The sequence below is a fragment of the Eretmochelys imbricata genome, chromosome 2 (genome assembly GCF_965152235.1).
Source record: "Eretmochelys imbricata isolate rEreImb1 chromosome 2, rEreImb1.hap1, whole genome shotgun sequence".
NCBI classification, from domain to species: Eukaryota; Metazoa; Chordata; order Testudines; family Cheloniidae; genus Eretmochelys; species Eretmochelys imbricata.
In genome coordinates, this window is record NC_135573.1 from 252099902 (window position 1) to 252120761 (window position 20860).

General features: G+C 45.8%; 1 protein-coding gene across 1 annotated transcript in view; it reads right to left on the reverse strand.

The window, feature by feature from the left end:
• Positions 1-20860, reverse strand: part of DPP6 (dipeptidyl peptidase like 6) — a 614028-nt gene that overhangs the window by 274783 nt on the left and 318385 nt on the right. The window contains exons 2-3 of the mRNA XM_077809495.1: positions 20124-20238; positions 7953-8051 (exon numbers count right to left, since the gene is read on the reverse strand). Coding sequence (XP_077665621.1) covers positions 7953-8051; positions 20124-20238 — 214 coding nt within the window. The remainder of the gene's footprint in view (positions 1-7952; positions 8052-20123; positions 20239-20860) is intronic.

Genomic DNA, 20860 nt, shown 5'->3' on the forward strand with positions numbered 1-20860 from the left:
TGGCCTGCATACACAAAAAGAGAATGTCCCTTTCTTTTACTATGGCAGTCCAAATTTTCCCCAGAGCTTCCCTGCTCACTCTTTGCTCATTGTCATCCCTTGCTGTGTTCTAATTTTTTTTGTGAAGTGCATTGCACACTATTACACTGCAGCCATAAACAATAATATTATGGTATAATATATAATGTTAAAGGGAATGATGCCTAGGAGCGGATGGTCCAGGAGGAGGAACTTGCCTAGAAAGAGTCCTATCAATAAGACACAAGTACTAAGCAGAATTGTGGTTGGCCAAAGGATGCCCAAAGCCTTTCCATTTAACAGCTATATGTAGCATCACAGCATTTCTAGCACTGCAGAGAAGCACAGCCTTCCCCTGCAATGCACTAGGATACATTTAAAGTGAAAGAACAGACTGTAGCCTCACACCAGTATGCTTCTGCAGACAAAATTAATTTTCAGGAGGGCCAGATTGATTTCCTGTTTCCTTCTCTTTAGCAGCAACAAAACAAAACAGGTGCATGAAGAAGTGTAAATATGCTTGTCCTTTGATTCCCTTTGTAACATCCTGCACTGAGCATGAATGATCTTCATGGCTTTGGGGGCAGGTGCTCAGGCAGGACAGACCATGGGCCTATATTAATTCTGGTTTTGCAACGTTAGGCCTGAGTTCATTACGGCACTTAAGCACATGAATAGTAACTATCTTTAAGTACATGAACAGTCCCACCGACTTCCACAGGACTACTCACCTACTGAAAGTTAGGCATGAGCTTAAACTCCTTGATTAATTGGTGCACACAAACCTAGTAAACAAGCCTCATGAAAGGAATAGGACTGGGATGGAAGGAACCCAATACTCAATCCCTGGGCAAGGTAGCTTGATATCCCTGCCATGGTTCAAAAACTGGCTGCATAGGGACTGTGGCTAATGTATCTGCACACCGGAGGTACCTGCAGCCTCTCAGACCCTTCCCCCACCTGCTTCTCTTTCCCCTTCAAGCCTTACAGGCCATGAGCACATTGAAACTACTGCGGATCTGCAACATTGCAGGGCCTTCACCACCCTCTGCACCTGGGGGTAGAAGCACTTAGACACCATGACAATGGACTTGACAGCTAAGATTTCACCCTAATGCGACCAGGGCAAGAATGGCCCTGTGGTTTTTGATACATCCATCACAAAACATTGCAGTTGCACACAAAAGGGCAAAAAGCACACTGGAGTAGAACAAGAATAGGCAGCCATGAATGATGATTCCAGCATTGGCCACAGTCAGGGTGAGGGAGGTCTCTTTTCAGCCATCTCAGCAAAACACATTTGAGAATGCAATGAAATAAAACTTGATTAATTAGGAGTTCAGATAGCAGAAGAGCCAAGCAAAAATGAAAATATAACAGGCCTGATTCTTTCCCACTTCCCCCCAGATTCACACCAGCATTAATGCCAGTAGAGTAATGCTGAATTTACACTGCTGTAAGTAACAGGAGAACCAGGACAAGTATGTTGCCCTAATCTACCAGCACACACATCTGAGAACACTAAGATGTACTTAGTTTCAAAAGTAGATGCGTGGGATGTATTTAAGAGGAAAGATTTGAAACAAGACCATCTGAACTAGGACCAGGGATTGACTGGGCCAGGAAGATGAACTATTCTCCCACTCCTGCAGGAAGCGGTCCAACATCCTGTAATTACTCATCCAACACCCACTGAAGTCAGTGGAAGGACTCCCATTAACTTTGACAGGAGTTGGGTGGGTCCCATACTCAGTCGCTCCCCTGGTCCTCTAAATTCTGTACAGGAGCAGTTTGGGGAAACTTGCAATTCCAGCTAACTGTGCTATACCACTGCGACTTCAGTCCCCCGGAATGTCACTGTGGCACCTTAATTCATACTTCTTTAAAAAGTGAAAAATGTTAGCACTTAAAAAGTTCTAATACTTATGCAGAGTGAACCATAAATAATTCATTTACTCCACATGCATCTGCATCATTTGAAATGCATCAGCGGTTCTATCAATACAGTGCAATGAATTTACATTATGCAGAATAGGCTTGGGGACATCAAGGCTCTCAGGGTTTGTTGATCTGAGCATTATTACTAAAGGTAAACTGAAATAAATTACCGCTGCTAGTACAAGACAACATTTTTCAGCATGGTAAATAAAACATATTAGTTCTAGATCATTAAATTCAATATCAGACTTTAAAAGAGCCTAGAGATTTATTTTATAATTGTATTAGTAAAATATACAATAAAACTAATGTGATGTTCAGCATAATGAAGAAAAGGCTTTGCTTTGTTTAGATCTCAGTTATTAGGTAACATTTTCAAAAGGGCCTGTGACTCAGTCAAAAGCCTTTGACTTGCAATGAGAGTTAGGCTCCTAAGTGCCTACGCCACTTTTGAAAATGGGACTCAGGTCCTTCTGAAAATTGTACCTCTTGTGTCTCTTCATGTAGGAGAAGGAATATTATGTCAGTGAAAAAGGGTAATCTTGTGGACTGGGACTCAAGATAACAGGGCTCAGTTCCATTACTCAATGTCTCTGTGCCTCAGGCCTCATCTGTAAAATGGGGATAACAGTACTCTCTGATTTTCATCCTTTGACTGTCTTTTCTGTTTAGATTGTTAGCTCTTTGGGTCAAGGACCAGCTCTCACTATGTGTTTGTACAGTGCCTAGCACAATGAGGCCCTGCTCTCAGCTGGGGCCTCTCAACATTACCATAATACAAAAAATAAATAACCATGTGTTGCCAGATGTCACAGCAAACACTAATTCAACTGGGGCTGGAAAAACATCCTGTAAATAGCAGGCACTGGCGGCACACTCCATCCAGTCAATTGCAGTAACCAGCGAAGTGGCTGCTGTTACGTTTCCCATTCACAAAGAAAACACGTACTTTTGGGGTGGGTGAAATGCACTTGACACTAAGGAAAAGCAACAAAGAACAAATGTAAGTCTCAGTGACCTAGCCACCTGGACACGACTCACAACCCTGTCTCCCTGTGTAAAGGAAGGGATGCTCCTGAGATCTGAAAGTGCAGAAAACAGACGGACAGTTTTTTAACTGGTATAAATCAGCACAGCTCCCTGGCACTTAATGACACTGTGGCGCTTTACACCAGCTCAGAATCTGGCCCACAGCATTGCTTCCCTACATTTACATTGCTACACACACTACAACTGCCAATTTTTTTCCTTTAAGGCTGTGCCTACTCACACTGAGAGCTAGAGCTGTGATCCTGTCCCCCAGAAGACACCTTTGTGGGGCTGATTTAGATCTTTTTCCCTGTAATCAGCAGTCTGGAAACCATGGGAAATTATTAAAGATGGGTCATGGAGACATGAAGATTCCTGTGCTGCTCTGAATTCAGGAACCAAAACCTTTAGGGTTTGAATCCATGAGTTCAAAAACACCTCAACTCCTCAAAAATTCTAAGGGTTCACAGCCAAAGTACCAGTTTTGGCTCCTCTCTCGAATTTAAGAAAATCATCTAACTTATAACAATCTGCCAACACAATAAAAACACACAAACCAACTTAAAAGAGATACTCAAAGTTTGAGGAAGATCTGCACTCTTAGCACTTGAAGTGTAGCTATGTCACACTCTAAGGTCAACTCTGATCTCATAAGAACATAAGAATGGCCATACTGGGTCAGACCAAAGATCCATCTACCCAATAACCTGTCTTCCAACAGTGGCTGGTGCCAGATGCTTCAGAGGGAATGAACAGAACAGGTAATCATCAAGTGATCCATCCCCTGTCGCCCATTCCCAGCTTCTGGCACACAGAGACTAGGGACATCATCCCTGCCCATCCTGACTAATAGCCATTGATGGACCCATCCTCCGTGAATTTATCTAGTTCTTTTTTGAACCCTGTTATAGTCTTGGCCTTCACAACATCCTCTGGCTAAGAGTGCCACAGGTTGACTGTCCATTGTGTGAAGAAATACTTCCTTTTGTTTGTTTTAAAACCTGCTGCCTATTAATTTCATTCAGTGACCCTTAGTTTTTGTGTTATGAGAAGGAGTAAATAACACTTCCTTGTTTACTTTCTCCACACCAGTCATGATTTTATAGACCTCTATCATACCTCCCCTTAGTCATCTCTTTTCCAAGCTGAAAAGTTCAAGCTGTTCCATACCCCTAATCATTTTTGTTGCCCTTTTCTGTACCTTTTCCAACTCCAATATACCTTTTTTGAGATGGGGTGATTATGTCTGCACACAGTATTCAAGATATGGGCATACCATGTGTCAAGGTTCCTTCCCCACTCCATGAAAGACCCCCTAAGCTTATTCTTACCATCTTAGGTTAAAAACTTCCCCAAGGTACAAACTTTTCCTTGTCCTTGAACAGTATGCTGCCACCACCAAGTGTTTTAAACAAAGAACAGGGAAAGAAACCACTTGGAGACATCTTCCCCCAAAATATCCCCCGAAGCCCTACACACCCGCTTTCTTGGGGAGGCTTGAGAATAATATCCTAACCAATTAGTTACAAAATCATCGAAGACCCAAACCCTGGATCTTGGAACAATGGAAAAATCAATCAGGTTCTTAAAAGAAGGATTTTATTAAAAAAAAAGAAAGGTAAAAATCATCTCGGTAAAATCAGGATGGAAAATACTTTACAGGGTATTCAGATTCAAAACACAGAGGATCCCCCTCTGGGCAAAACCTTAAAGTTACAGAAAACAGGAATAAACCTCCCTCTTAACACAGGGAAAATTCACATAAAACAAAAGATAAACTAATCCACCTTGCCTGGCTTACCTATACTGGTTGCAATATTGGAGACTTGGATTAGGATGGGTTGGAGAAGATGGATTTCTGTCTGGCCTCTCTCAGTCCCAAGAGAGAACAATCACATAAACAAAGAGCACAAATAAAAACCTCCCCCGCCCCGGCCCAAGATTTGAAAGTATCTTGTCCCCTTATTGGTCCTTTGGGTCAGATGCCAGCCAGGTTGACTGAGCTTCTTAATCCTTTACACGTAACAGGATGTTGCCTCTGGCCAGGAGGGATTTTATAGCACTGTATACAGAAAGGTGGTTACCCTTCCCTTTATATTTATGACACCATGAATTAACTCTCTCTGTTAACTACTATTAAATCAATGGGATTACATCGGTGTAGGTCAGAACCACACACTTTCTGCATTCAAGCCCCAATTCAGGAAAGTGCTTATGCATGTTCCATTTACTTCAAAGGGATTTTTGTCCTGAAGAGAGATGTCTTCTTGTGTTGGGGCTTTAGAACCTGATCCAATGCCCACTGACATCAATGAAAAGACAACCCCCTCCCCCCAAAAAAACCCCACTGAAGCAAATGGATCAGAATTGAGATATTTAATTGGCTGAACTGCTTTGAAAGCAAATAATTGAGACAATTTGAATACTCCTAGCCATGCAACGTGCTTATCATTGGCTAGGCTAACAAACTCTTGTCTTTTATAACAACACAAAAAATAAAGCGAGAGAGTAATACCCTTTAAAGGAAATCTGGTAGATGTGAAAAGAGCCAAGAGCATCGATTTTTGCAATCTAGTTTTCAGATCTCTTTACATTAGAGTGGTTTATGTTGTGTTGTTAACAACAGGGGAAAAATGGGGACAAGGATATAAGACGCTGTTATGGTTTCAATTATTTTGTTGGAATCCCAAAACAACCAGGGTTCCTTCCACCCATTAATTCCTACTTTGACACACATCTTTCAGCACTATTTTCTACTAAGCTGTGTTAGTGTGAAATAGGCTTCTTCAGTGAGTCCTGAGGGAAGACGAACTTGCATTTTGAGAACCAAGAACAGTGGTACAACAGGACACAGGGTGTATGGTGGAGTGAGCAAAGCATGGACTAGAACTTTGGACTACTGGGCTCTATTTCAAGATCTTCCACTGAGCTGTTGGTCACCGTAAGCCTGATTTACCAGTTACCAGCTGTACAAAGAGTGTAATATTTCCCTATCCAAAGGGATGTAGTAAGAATTAATTAATGTTTGTAAAGTGCTTTGAGGTTCTTGGATGAAGAGCATTATAGTATTTTACTGCAAGACTCTGCTCTCAGTTACACTGGTGTGAATCTAAAGGAATATCACTGGTTTCATGGAGTTCCTCCAGATTTACACTGGTGTACCTGACAACGGAATCTGATACATAATTATTATAACAAGCACCAAAGGGAAAATCATTTAATCAGCCATGTTTATAATGGCTTGACCAATGACAGCTTAATATCATTTTTTTTACTTTTATATAACCTTAGATTATTTAGGTATGATCCAAAGCCCACTGAAATCCAAGAGAGTCTATTGATTTCAGTGGGCGCTGGATCCAGACCTTTACCAACAATTCAATGTGGGACTTATAATGCCTGCCAAAAATTAGAGGCTAATAAAAACATATAGACAGTACCAGCATGCAAACACAGTTTGGGAAAGCTTATATTTGCACAGGGGGGAAAAAAAGAACATTACTGTGCAGAAAAACACATTTTAACCATGAAAGAAATTATTTTTTGAAAACCTCTAAGCGGAGCTGGAAAATTCTCCTGATGTTTGTTCCAATAAAAAAATATATTGCATTATCATCCCGCAAATATTCGAGTGGCAGAGTTTAGGGGCAAAAATATTCATAGGAACAGAATATTATGAAGCAAAAAAATCAAACAGATTCACCTGGGGCAAGGAATGTTTCCTAATAGGTGTCTGTACAGTGCCCAGAGCAGTGGCGCCCCCTCCTGATTGGGGCCTTTAGACATGAAAAGGTTAAATAATAACGCTGAAGAACGGTTTCTGAACTCCTAAATTCAAGAAGTATTTCCACCTTTATTCTCCCCATAGATTGCTGTACCGGGAGCCATAGTCCAACAAGCGTGCAGCACCTGAAAAAGGGCACCCACCAGCCAGAACTCCTCTGGCAAGTATCCGATGGGTTGCAGCGACACACACTGCCTGCAGTGGCTTCTCCACCAGGTGCTAGTGCAGCAGAAAACAGTGGCTGGGGCTGGCCAGAGATGGATGCGCTTAGGGTGACTGGGGGATGCACTGATCCAGCCTAGTTTCCCTTGGCAATCTCTCTCCCCACCCCCTCCGGGGATTAAAATTGCTCCCACAGGGTAGAACCCCTAAAAAAAAAAAGAAAAAAAAAAAAGGGCAGACTGCAGCAGTGAGGACCTGGTTCAGCTCCCATTAAAGTCAATAGAAAGGTTCCCGTTCAATTTAATGAGAGTCAGCCCTAAATGAGCTGTATAGCACGTCGTTGTTTCATTCCAGCAAGAGCTGATTTAGATTGTAGCAGATGCCAGTGGGGGGCTGGAATTTGCATCTGTAGAACAATTTCCACTGCTGCAAATATGGTGTGCATTAATTCTGGTATTATTCTGTCTCTTCCCCTTGGTACTGGAAAATATAGATTGTAAGACAGGATAAAAAGAAAACATGGCTTACATACAAGGAGCAGACCAGCTGTTGCTGGACCACTCTGTTGCTAGTTGCCTAGCAACGCTTCATCTCTCTGCCTGAAAAAATATTTTGGCGAGGGAATACATTATGAAAATATAAATCAGAAAATTTGTTTATGGTAAAATAAAGATTGACCATGACAGTGCTCTAACCATTTGGTTTGACCACCTCTTGCATCTTGTCAGCTACCATGATTGTAAGCTGTTTGGGACAGGGGCTGTTTTTTTCACTTCATGTCTGAACAGCACCGACCAATAGCCCTGATTGGGGCCTCTAGGTGTTACTGACACATATGTGATGCTGTGTATAATGGAGAAATATCATTTACACATTTACCCTGAGGAAAGCTGGAGTAAGAATTTGGACACTAGAGACACAAGTCAGAAGAAAAAGTGAGAAAAGGAGGGAAAGAGAAAGACAGGGAGAGGAAAGAATAAGTGAGAGTAGAATTATTGTCAAGTGTGCATGCAAGACTCACCACTTATCCATTTAGCCTCTGGGTCATGAATTTTGAAATCAGCACTGAACAGATCTTCCACTGTTATCTTTTTCTTTTGAGACAGGCTGTTATCTTCAACTGTAAAACATTCAGAAGTAAATAGGTGTTATTCCTAATTTGAAATTTATCTGCAAACGCAACAGTTGTGAATGGCATAACTCCCCAGGCTGAGCTCTTCCAAGTTTCAGAATAGAGGGGAGAACATCATGGCCTGAATTCTCAGTTATGTTAAGGCCCCTGTAGGCAGGCTGAGTGGTATAATGGGACCTTAATGTAAAGTCAAATTTGGCTCAGTATTCTGATGTTCATATATACTGTGTATTAGGAGCCAATGCCTGGTCCCAAGGACTACAAAAGGAGCAAGATCTGATCCAAAGTATGGGTTTCTTCTGAACAAAACTTGGGTTTTTTTAATGTATTTGTCATAGCAATAGAAATTATTGTTCTAACACCACTGGTTAAATTATGCCATAAATTAGACATTCACATGTGGGAAAAGAAAAACAAAACACAAATCTAGATTAATACAGATAGTTAGGACTTAAAGACACAGATTGGTTCTTGGTAGGATTTACAAATTATTTCAGGGCAAGTTAGGTACCTAAACTTGGCTTTTGCAAATCGCACTAAGTGACTCTCTACATCTTTAGGCTCCTTTATAAGTCTTCCCCCTACTCAGGTACATTTACAATAAAAAGACAAAACTCAAGAACAGTGAAAACGGAGCTGCTCTCTGGATTACATGCACGTAATTTTGAGACTCTGGAAGACTTTTTAGTAGACAGCAGAGGGATAGGCCCAGCATCATTCACACATACTGTGTCTCTTGATGATGCTTACTTCTATTGCTTTCCCTTCCCTGCCCCCAAAAATGCTTCCTACACAACTTGGATGCTATCATCACAAACTCTCATGCAATAGGACAGGACTCCCACTATATATCTTCACATAATAGGAGGAGAATCAATTTCAACATCAAAAGGGTAGAAATCTTGGTAGAGAAGACCACAAAACAGTAGCAATTGCTCTATGGCAGAAGGACTTAAAAAGAATCCTTTGAGTCTGGAACTCATCCAATGGTACACTGAGATACAACAATAGGGAGACAGGGGAATTCAAACATAAATATGCGAGCAAGTCTTTCATTGTTCAGTACTAATTTCACACAATGCAAAGTCAAATCTTCATGTATCTTCAGATATGAACTAACTTCACCTTTTTAAAAAAGTGCACTCTGAGCGAGGATGGGGCTAGCCCTTGCTGCTTGAGGTGAGGGGTACTCCAGAATGGCCTGCACTGGGCCTGGCCCAGCTGCACCTCTTGCAGTTCACACCAACACGAGAACCTTTTCCACTTGGCCATATAGGCCACCCTGGTAGAGGGCTTTCTACTGCCAAGCAGAATCTGCTGCCCAGGAAGGGAGCACTGGCTCTCCAGGGCATTTAGCCACAGAACCTCCATGCCGTCAGGTGCAGCGACTGCAGGTCAGGGTGGAGAAGCTACCTGCCGACCGGTGTAATGAGGTCCCAGTGTAGGGGCAGGACTACTGGGGCCTCCACCGACAGCTCTAGGAGTGACGTGTACCAGTGTTGGTGGGCGCAGGTTAGGATGATGAGGATCACCGCCGCCTTGTCCCTGCGCACCTTGAGCAGGACCTTGTGCACCAAGGGGAGCGGGGAGAAGGCATACATCAAGCCCCCTCTCCACAGGATCGCAAACGCGTCTGTGAGTGAGCCCGGGCTGCGGCCCTGGAACGAGCAGAACCGCGGGCACTGGGTGTTGGCCCTGGTGGCAAACAGATCTACCTGGGGAAACCCCCACCTGTGGAAGAGGGAAAGCACGACGTCTGCCCTAAGCGTCCACTCATGCACGCGGTACGACCTGCTGAGGGAGTTTGCCAGCTCGTTCCGCACGCCCGGGAGATAGGATGCCTCGAGGTGAATTGCATGGGCTATGCAAAGGTCCCAGAGGAGGACAGCCTCACGACAGAGTGGCGAGGAACGAGCCCTGACCTGCTTGTTTATATAAAACATGGCAGTAGTGTTGTCCGTCAGAACTGTCACGCTGTGACCACTCAGAGTGGTGTGAAAGGTCTTGCAGGCGAGACAAACCGCCCTGAGCTCCTTCACGTTGATATGGAGCGACCGCTCTGCCTCGGACCACAATCCCTGCATCATGAGGTCCCCCAGGTGAGCCCCCAATCCGTGGTCTGACGCATCTGTTACCAGAGTCAGGTCCGGAAGTGGGGCAGCAAAGGGGATGCCTTTGCAAACCACAGGTTGGGACTGCCACCACAGCAGGGAGTCCAGCACATCCCTTGGGGCTGTCACTACCAAGTCCAGGGGTCCCTGCCTGGGTGGTACATCTGAGCGAGCCACGCCTGCAGAGTCCTGAGTCTCAGTCTGGCATGCCTGACCACGTGCGTGCATGCTGCCTTGTGGCCCAGCAGCCACCAGTCCCCTGGATCCAGGGAAGGGATGATGGTGCCCAAAGAGACCAAGCGGAACCGGGCCTTGACCAGGAACTTGTTGAGCTCGCGCAGGTCTAGGATGGGGCGAAGGCCCCCTTTGGCCTTGGGGATGAGGAAGTACCGGGAGTAGAACCCCTTTCCCCTTAGGCTGTAAGGCACCGCCTCTACCACCCCCCGCCTTTAGCAGCGAGCGGACTTCCTGCTCTAGGAGATTAGGAGATGCTCATGAGAGAGGTTCCTGAAGAGGGACCAGGCGGGGGGGCAGGGGGAGGGGGAGGAAGGCAAACTGCAGTGACTACCTGTTCCGCACCATGCGTAAGACCCAACAGTCTGATGTAATGGACCACGCATGGGAGAAACGGGACAGGCGGTTCAGGAAATAAAGGGACAGATCCGGTGACTGGTCTGGTACGCTGTCCTCTAGTGCACCTTCAAAAGCCTGGCTTAGTGCCCGGCTGGGACTTGTCTTGGTTCTGGCCCGGCGCATTATTATTATTATTATTGCGCTGTCGCCTGTTATCCCTGCCTCACCTACAGTAAGGATCATGCCTATGGCGAGGCTGGTACTGGTGTTGAGGGGGAGGCTGCGGCTTGAAGGGCTTCCTTTGAGTCACAGGGGTCTGCATACCCAGTGACTTTATGCAGCCTCGAGTCTGTCTGGTCTGAGAAGAGCCCGGGCCCTTCGAAGGGGAGGTCCTGGAGTGTATTCTGGACCTCCGGGGGCAGGCCTGACTCCTGGAGCCATGCCGAGCGCCTCATGCCACCCCGACGCGATTGTTCTAGCTGCCACGTCTGCCGAATCCAGGGAGGCCTGGAGAGAGGTCTTGACTACTGCCTTGCCCTCGTCCATCAGGGCCGTGAACTCCTGTTGGGAACCTTGCAGGAGGTTGTCCTTAAACTTCCCCCACCACCGCCCAGGAGTTGAAATTGTGGTTGTTGAGGATGGCCTGCTGGTTAGCAATCCTCAGCTGAAGGCCCCCAGATGAGTACACCTTTCTACCAAAAAGGTCCAGCCGTTTCGCCTCCTTGGCCTTAGGGGCTGCAGCCTGCTGACCACGGCGCTCCCTTTCGTTCACTGCTGAAACCACTAGGGAGCATGGACTCAGGTGGCAGAACAGGAACTCATAGCCCTCAGATGGGGCAAAGTATTTACGCTCCACTCCTTTAGCCGTTGGAGTGCTGGAGGCCGGGGTCTGCCATATAGTCTTATAGTTAGACTGGATGGTCTTAATGAACGGGACCGCTATTCTGGATGGACCTTCGGGGCTCAAAATGTCCACCATGGGGTTCTCCTGCTCAACCGTCTCCTTGGCCTCCAACCCCAAATTTTGGGTGACTCTGCGCAACAGTTCCTGGTGGGCTCCATGGTCTATCAGCGGAGGGCCGGACACCTCTGTACCCACCACCGCCTCATCGGGAGAAGACGAGGAGGTTAGCTGCCACTCGACCCCCTCTGGTTGGTCCTCCTGCTCCCCATCTCCGGTGGTAGGGACCTCTGGCTCAGGCTGGGATGGGAGTCCATGGGACAGCACCAGGCTTGGTGCTGGACTCTCTGGTCTATGCTGGAGGCCTGGATACTGTTGCCTCCGGCACCGTCTGGCATCGGTGTGGGGACCAGGACCACTGCACTGAGTAACTTGCCCTGGACGGGGCCCCTTGGCGCTCCTGATAGGCCCAGGGGTTCCAGAAGGGCCAATGGCCTGGCGGCCCCCATTGAGATTGCCAGCTCCCTTGAGGGTCCCTCCTTTCTGGGCCCCGGTGCGGGTAGCTATAGCGGCTGGAGTGGGCGCCGGACTGTGGCGACGCCGATCGCGAAGGCCATGGTGGTGCCAACGATCTGCGCCGGCGGGAGAACGAGCAGCTCCTGGCTGAGCGAGACTGGGAGCGGTACCAGTATCCCCGGGACTGGGATCAGGACCGGTGCCAGCGTTCCCTGGACTGGGACCGTCTGTGGGAGACCTCTGGTGAGGGCCGTCTCGACTCCTCCCAGTGCCAGTCTCTGGGCAGTGCTGGAGAGCGGCGTGCCCTTTCTGGTGCTTCTTCTGCGCGTCGACCCGCTGCCGGTGCCGCAATCTCCTTCTGGGCAGCTGGCAAGTGCGAGTCTGCAGAGTTGGAGCTCAACCGGGACCAACTCCGGGAGCAGCACCGGGACGGTGTCCTCAAGCGGCACACCATTGCCAGCTTATCCCTTGACGGCACCCGAGGCATGGGCACCGGAGGGTTTTCCCCATATGGGAGAGAGCTCGCTGCCGACAGCTCAATGAGGTCCTTTGCAGCCTCAAAGGTGCCAGGCGCGGAGGGCTGATCCGTTATGCTCTCGAGCCCATCATCCACACTGAGCTCACTTAGGTCTGGGCTCGGTGGGGCTTGTGCTGCTGGGACTGCCTGCGTCAGCACCGGTACCGCAGCCTTCCTGCTCTTGTCGGCGCTCGGGGCCTTGGGAGGCGCCAGCCTCCTGTGCGGGGAACGACCGCGCCTTCCTTTAGGCTGTGCCGGGGGCCGCACCGGGAGGATGATCGGTGTCGGGGCCTAGCCTGGCGCTCCGGGGCCGACAGTTTACGGTGCTTAGCCAGTGCCGGGTCTCTCCACGGCTCCGGGGCACTACGCACCGAGGAAGTCTGAGCCGGCGTCGGGCGCTCTGGGCCTGGCGGCTGCAATGCAGCCTCCATCAACAGTTGCTTTAGGCAAAAGTCTCTTTCTTTCCTTGTCCTTGGCTTAAACGTCTTGCAAATCCTACACCTTTCAGTTTGATGTCCATCCCCTAGTCAACGTAGACACAAGTCGTGGGGGTCACTAATTGGCATAGGTTTGCGGCACGTGGCACAAGCCTTGAAGCCGTGGGCCTGCGGCATGCCCCGTGGCCCGGGGCAGGTGCTGGAGGCCTCCAAGCACCTAATGAGTTAAGTGTCCACAATCTGTATGTAAACTAACTGATAATAGCTACTCTAAAGGCTAAGGGACTGCTCTTGTACGAGAGAGAGAGAGAGAAAGAGAGAGAGAGAGAGAGGTTGTTCCACGCCGCCACGGGCAGTAAGAAGGAACTTGAGGGGGTTGGGCCGGCAGGGATACACGGTGCAGTGGTGCCACTCGGGGGGCCCGCCGGCCCAATGGGAGCCACTAAGGGAAAAAGTTTCCAACGCTCGTGCTCGCAGTGCGTGCACACCTAATGTGGAATGGACGTGAACAAGCACTCGAAGAAGAACAAAGATTGCTTTGATGTGTAATTCTTCAGGTCAGGTGTTTGGGGCACCAGCTAATTGCCTGAACACAGCTGGCTGGGGTTGGGCCAAACGCTGTCTTTTCAGCAGCTAGGCTCATTGCTGTGGAACAGGGGTAGGGGAGGAGACAAAGAGGAGAAGAGCAGAAGCAGAAGGAAAGCTGGTTTCCTGTACTATTTATTCTTCTATGGAGTCCCAGCCCCATCCTTGTAATGTAGTGTTGAACATGTAATGAAGGTACTTATGCTGTGAAACTTAAATACGGGCGCCTAACTGCTGCACTATACTGCAGAGGGATTTTGTACCAGCTACTAGAAAACAGAACTAGGGGGGCATTCTACTAAAGAGGCAGAACTTCTCAATGGCATTAAGATGCTGCCTCTCAGCACTCTTGAGCAAGAACCACAGTGTCTTCATGATTTCCCTTCTGCTCTGAATTCTGAGTCTCTTGCCCATCTTTAGGATTTGCTGCGAGATACTTTGGCTAGCATGACACTGGTACAAACAAAGCAATCTAGTACTTTTTTTTCCTCTTTTTTTTTTTTTGCCAAAAGTGACATCAAGATTCCCAGACATTGCTAACTGACACTTTAAAAAAAAAAAAGTCTTCTGATTCCAGTGTGTAATGCAATATGGCATATAGGATTCAAGGAGTTAAGTGAGTGCTTCCTCTGTACATTTCCAGTGGGCCCTATTAAAAACTGAACCCATATGGCATTAGAGGTCTGGTGACAATCCAAAGCAAGTGCAGAGAAGATCAACAGCTTTGTGATTCTTAAAGGAAAGTTAATTTTATCTGTGGTATAATTTATGTCTGCAATGTTTAATAAGCACTCAGGAGTCAGGATGGTTAGAAGGAGGGCACAGCGCTGTTATTAGCTTCGCACTGGACGTATGTAGTTCACACCAGGCATGGTCAGAAACTTAACACAGACATTAGCATAGTAGACACTCCCATACTAACATGACATCTCATTTGTCTCATCACTTCCATGCCACATCTACACAAACTATTTCATAAATACATGATAGAGGCTCTCAGGCCAATGGATGAAGAGCATATGTAATATGAATGGAGCCTAGATTAGGTACATAGCTGGGTGGAAAATGGAAAATTATTGCTTTTCATAGAAAAACCAAATACCAACAATTTTTTGGCTGGAAACCCCCCTTTCTGTCCTGCAGTTTTGGGGCGAAAAAAATGGAAAATTTTTCATTCAGCCCTTAGTACACATATTTATTCCTCAAATGCAGAAATAAAGTCAAATTTTGGAGGTCACCAGTGCAGGTCTACCTACTTCTACAACATCGCTATAGGATCTGATTGCCTGAGGTGTGTTGGTATCATATGGCCCTAATTTTCTTTACTACTGTTTAATATTAACTTGCTATGCATTTACATACAGTGGAAACAGACTCCTTGAAGCCAATTAAGGGAGGGGAAAATGGCTTTTTACTTCACTGATCTACAGCTACTGAGCAACCCAGAGCTACTTAGTATTAACTGTGAAACATGTTTTGTTTCACTAGCAGGTGCTCAAACATCCTGTACCAAGTTATAATGTTCTTCAGTTTTCCTATTTTCAAACGATGATTGAGTCTTTAATTGTTTTACTTGATTTGGCCTCACTCACTACAAGAACTGAAATAGCCTAACACAAATCCCCTGTCAAACCCTCTATGCAATAATATTTTTCCATGCTCTTCACATTTTTATTAAACCAACAATATAGGTTCTGAGGAACTCAAGGGAACAGATCTCTTCAATTAGTGATAAACAGCAGGATGCTAATACTTAGTACCTGATGGCAGCGAACAGAGTAACCAGAATAGGTGTGGGAGGAATGGTAGAGCTACGAAAGCCTAAATAGCAATGCCAGCCACCAGCTGATGGGGAAACTATTTACTAGGAAAATCCACTATGGAACAAACATTTGGATATATACGTTGGGTCCCTGGTCTTCCAGCACAGTCATAAGGACAGACGCTCCCTTGTTTCAACATTGGAACCTGGGGATGGCGTGGGAAAGAGGGCATGATCCTTCCCTATCTGCACAGGCCAGGGACGACTGCACTCAGCCCCAGGACCACTCTCTCCATAGGGCCCTGGGCACTCCTAACGTTCCAAAGGAGCCGAGGATTAGGCAGTGCTATTTTCCCCATCACACACACACGGAGCAGCCGAGCTGCGGCACAGTCTCTCCTTGAACTCAACACCATCACACGGCTGGGCTAATGGGTACGACATAGCCCACAACGTGCTGTGGAGAACATTAACCTCAGTTAGTGTTGGCCTATGTATATTCAGGTTGGAGACTAACCAAGGACCTTGTTCTGTGTTTTGAGCAGCTGGAATAAGGTGCCTTGAGTCAACATCACACACTCACAAAGTAACACAAAGAAATAAAAGCAAAGCTTCCCCTGACCAAGCAGGGGCCCAGAGGTCTTTCCCCTTACATCTCCCTGTACTGCTCCAGGGCCAGCCACAGGAACCCACCTGCTTCCCACAGCTCCACCTCAAACCAAGTTCTCTCAGCCCTTTATAGGATACACGTGACCCCTTCTCACCTGGATCTGATTATTGAACAAGGCAGGCTCGGTCCAGACTCCCTTGCCCTTAAAGACCACAGCTAGAGCTGTAAAACCCAGATTTGTGCAGCTAGAAAAACAGGATTTCTGGTGTCTTGCTGGTACACAGAAACTGATATCCCAGAAGGATAAGGTGGCTTTAAGTCATCTTTGCATGCCCCATATTCTGGAAAGGCTACTCTAACTTATGCTCAGGTCCCCTATGGGCTATTACAATAACAGGAAATTCAACAATAGAAATTCAGAAAATAAAATGGAAAACACACAAGGTTTTTTTTTTGCCAGTTTTAGAACAGCCTGCGTGATGCTAGGTACACTAGGCTCACCGACAGTGCAGCTGCTGGTAGTGCTCAGTGAGCTAATGCTTTACAGTGACTGCCTTTCACACTATCTCTGTACAAGAAGGTGCCTGTGACATCTGCTAAAAATTTAATAGGGAATTGGATGCACTTACTTATACAGTTAAAGGTCAGACTTGAAAGGAACCATCTTGAAGTGTATCTCCAGACAGTGTTAAAGACTAAGGGTATCTTTACACAGCAGCTGGGAGGTTGCTTCCCAGCCTGGATAGACAGACATGTGCTAGCTTTGCTTGAGCTAGCATGCTAAAAAGAGCAGCAAAGCCAGCACAGGCAATGGCTCGGACTAGCTGTCTGAGTACGTACCTAGGGGGTCTGGGCAGGTTTGTCTCAGGTTTGTCTCTGAGCTGGCCCCCTCCCCCCCACAATCCCCAGTTATGCTGCTATTTTTAGCGCTCTAGCTTGAGCAGAGCTGCTGGTGTCTTGCACTGGGAAGCATGCTTCCAGCTGCAGAATAGACATACCCTAAGAGGAAACATGCATAAAGCCATTGACTAGCTTTGCTTTCCAAACACGGGGCCCGATCCTGAAGATCTTCCTTAGGCAAACCACCTACTGAAGTCAATGAGAAGTTTGATTGAGAAAGCACTGCAGGATTGGGCCAACTGATAGCAAGCCTTTACTTTATACATTAGTTTCTATCACCTCTTGTGAGAAGGGGCCTAAATATTGTTTGGTAAAGTATCAGTCCTACAACACTGGACTCAAGCAAAATTTGTGGGGTTTTTTTTTAATTGATGTGAACTCGAAGCAGGAACTGGGCCTGCATTTCAAAGCAGGAGGAAACAGCTGCACTCACACAAATCTTTATTTGAAGCCACAAACTACTATGGGTTTTGTGGGCAATTTTGCACAAGCAGATACTCACTAGCAAATAAATATCCGCTAAGACAAGCAGATACAGGACTTGAAAATGCTGCCCCTGCAAGTCTAAAGGAAAAATCTCACAATTTTAGTAGGGTTTTGTAAAATAAGAAATAAAAAAGCAGTTGAAAATTAAGCACCGCTGTTACCAATTAGACTTTCTAGGCATGTAATGAACTCTGCTCATAATTTATGGGCTAGCTTAAAACAGGGATAGTGACCTGTTTTTTAAACATCTGAACCAGCATGAATCTCAGCCTAAACGGAAATTGAACCCAGAGTTAAAACCTTTTTTAAAGGTTTTGATCAATTTGGTAGAGAAATTTAAAGAGGTATATAAAACCCTCTTCCTCAATTACTGGGCTCCAGCCACCTAACCTTCTAAGCAAATCCTCCCCCTTTTCCACACCTACCACTCACCCTTCTTTCTGAAGAGCATGTCCTGATACTGACCCTGCATGAAAACCCCACCATCATGTGCTAGGTATGGATACAATTAATCACTGCTGCTTTGCTTAAAGCTGTATTGCAATCCTGCACTCTGCAGTGGGTTCCCAAATTGCCTCAGATTCTACCTACTTAGGGCATTTGTATCATGCTCATGACTGATTCCTGAAGATCTATGCACTGGCAAGCCTGGGGGAAGCACTGCAGAGTGGGCCATTGGAACAGTGGCTCAAAGCAATGAACTAAAGTGAGAGCTGGTTCCAGGTAAGTGATAGATCTATTAAAGGTAGGTATGAGGGAAGAGTAACTGGACAAAGAAAGGAAGAGGTTTTCAGCAGCAGGCCAACAGGAACAGGACTACTGGTATTATACGGGTGGCATTTGTAGGATTGAGTCCGGGACACTATTATTTATAGGAAAATTTCCCTACATTTTATTTACTCTGTGTGTTCTTATAGTTATATGATATATGTACATGCATATATGTACATCCCAAGAGAGAAAAGGTATATATGTGTGCACACATGTGCTTATACACACACATACACACACAGACACACACTCACACACTATTATGTACAAATAAGAGCTTACTCATTATATCTGTTCCCTGTATGTCTTTTGAGATTACACAGCAGATTACTTCAATGACAAGTTATTCACCAACTACTAGCTCTGAAGATTCAGTGCAGGAAAATTTCTACCTACCTAGATGATGCAAGCCAAGTCAGCAGAAAGCCTGAAAAAATACCTCAATGTGCCCTGAACAAACAGATTCATCTCAATGGGGTGTTAACTTTGAAACCTAATGATGAAGTTTAAACAGTAACCTTAACTACTTTACTGTGGATCATTTTAGCACAAACATCCAGCTAATGTGCTTATCTCACAATACTAAACTGACAGCTACACCTTTTCAGGTGTCAAAAGCTGCAACTGCCCCCTACCCCAGCTAGCCAAACCTCCAGCTTCCGTCTCATAAATCCTACAATGCAGTGGTGTGTTTTCAATACTAGGACCCAGATCGTCAGTCCACTGATCTTGGCATAGCTATACTTAAGTCAATAGTGCCATGTCCATTTACACCAGCTGAAGACCGAGTTCAAAATTCCGCAGCACACTTAAAATTTAGATGTCCAAATCAAATAAATTGAATATGGTATCAAGTTAAATAGCAGAAGGGATAATGTAGTGGTTGTCTAATTCATTTTCATATTTAGTGTAATAGAAACCTGCATTTCTTGGTTTATCTGAGGCTGACACAGAATCTCTGGGATTATAGACTCCAGCCACAGAAGGTAGGTCAAATTTACTAAGGAATACATGGAGCACTGGTACCCACACAAACTTTGGTGCAATCTTGCTCCCAGAGCTTGCATTTGCATGCCCTATGTTCTTCTCATTCCTGTTGCTTCCCTTTGTCTCCTTTCCCCATTTTGGCTCTGGGCTTCTTATCATCTTGCTCCCTAGGCCTGCAATCACGCATCTGTTCTTGTCCATGGAGAATCCTCTCTTTTCCTCCATCAAACCCATCTCTTCAGGGAAACCTTCCACTCTCCATCTTTAGCAACCACTAAACCTTCCTGTTACTGAATTGTTGTGCTATGTCTTGTCTTACATTTGTTTCTCTTGTCTTGTTTGGATTGCCAGCCCTTCAGGGCAGGGAAAGCATCTTACCTTTAATCTGTAAATACCCATGGAAATTTACGAGCCATAGAAATATGTAATAATCAATAAATATAATGATGTCACATTAAAATTCATGCCTATGGCCTCTGCCTGGTACTTGGCAGTCATCGTAAGAGAAGTAATTTACAAAGGTTAGGCATACAGAATACAGCTGAAAGATGAAGTTTAAAGATCACCCATTGGGAAGTATAAATTATTTACTCCACTACAAAACAGTGTAGTGCACTGTTGTGTTTTACATTCTTAGAAAAATAAAGAGCTGGGGTCTGATCCAAACCCCACTGAAGTCAAATGGATCCAGACATCAACTGAAAAGAGCTTTGGATCAGGACTCTAGAGAGTCCTGATATAAAAAAATGTTCTGGACAGTGTTCTGCACCCAATGTTAAAGGACGCTAAAGAATAGGAAACTATTTGATCTCTACTTTGCATTCACTTTATCATGTCTCTGCCCTTGGAGGTGCAAAATTACAAAAGAAAAACAGAAAGCAAGCGAGTTAAAGATTATAAATACCTGGTGTCAGGAGTATAACAGAGGTGACAATCAGGGAGCAGATAACCAGAATAACAAGTAAAGCAATTGCAATTCCTTTCCAGTTTCTTTGTGGAGGATTACTCCCCACCAGCTCCTAGAAATAACAAAGGACAGGGAATATTAAGTAAAGGCACCAGAACAAGGCAATAAACAACAAAATCCAAACAGCAGTGCACTTTTCCCAGTATATTCACAGTGTCCCATATATCGCTGTGAACATGGTAGCACAAACAGCCACTCAGGCTACAGTTTATTTCATAGTACTATGTTCTGGTGTTTATTTGATTCACTCTCGATCAAAGTATAGAACCAATAAATATGATGGGCCAAATCCATATTTGAGATAATTCCTCTTGGGTAACTCTCTGAAACCACTCTGAAACCTTGGGTAACTGTGTGTATCTAAAGGAGGAGCAGCCACAATGCTTCAAAGGGAGAGTGGAAAGGGTATCCCCTGTACAGTCACCCTTGTTACACTTGTGGAAAAGGGGGTAGCACACTCCCTCCTCCTCACCCTGCCTTACCAGCACAGCTCTTCAGCCTCTGTCTGCTGTGACAGCAGTGCCCAGGCATACCTCCTTGGGGCTAGTCAGTGCTCACAGCTATGCAAGGGTCCTCTCCCCAATCCCCTGCGCTTGCAGAGCGAGGGAGGTCATATCATTGCTTCTTCCTTTGTGGGAGTATTTGGTGTGGGCGCCCCTACCCCCAGGGCACAG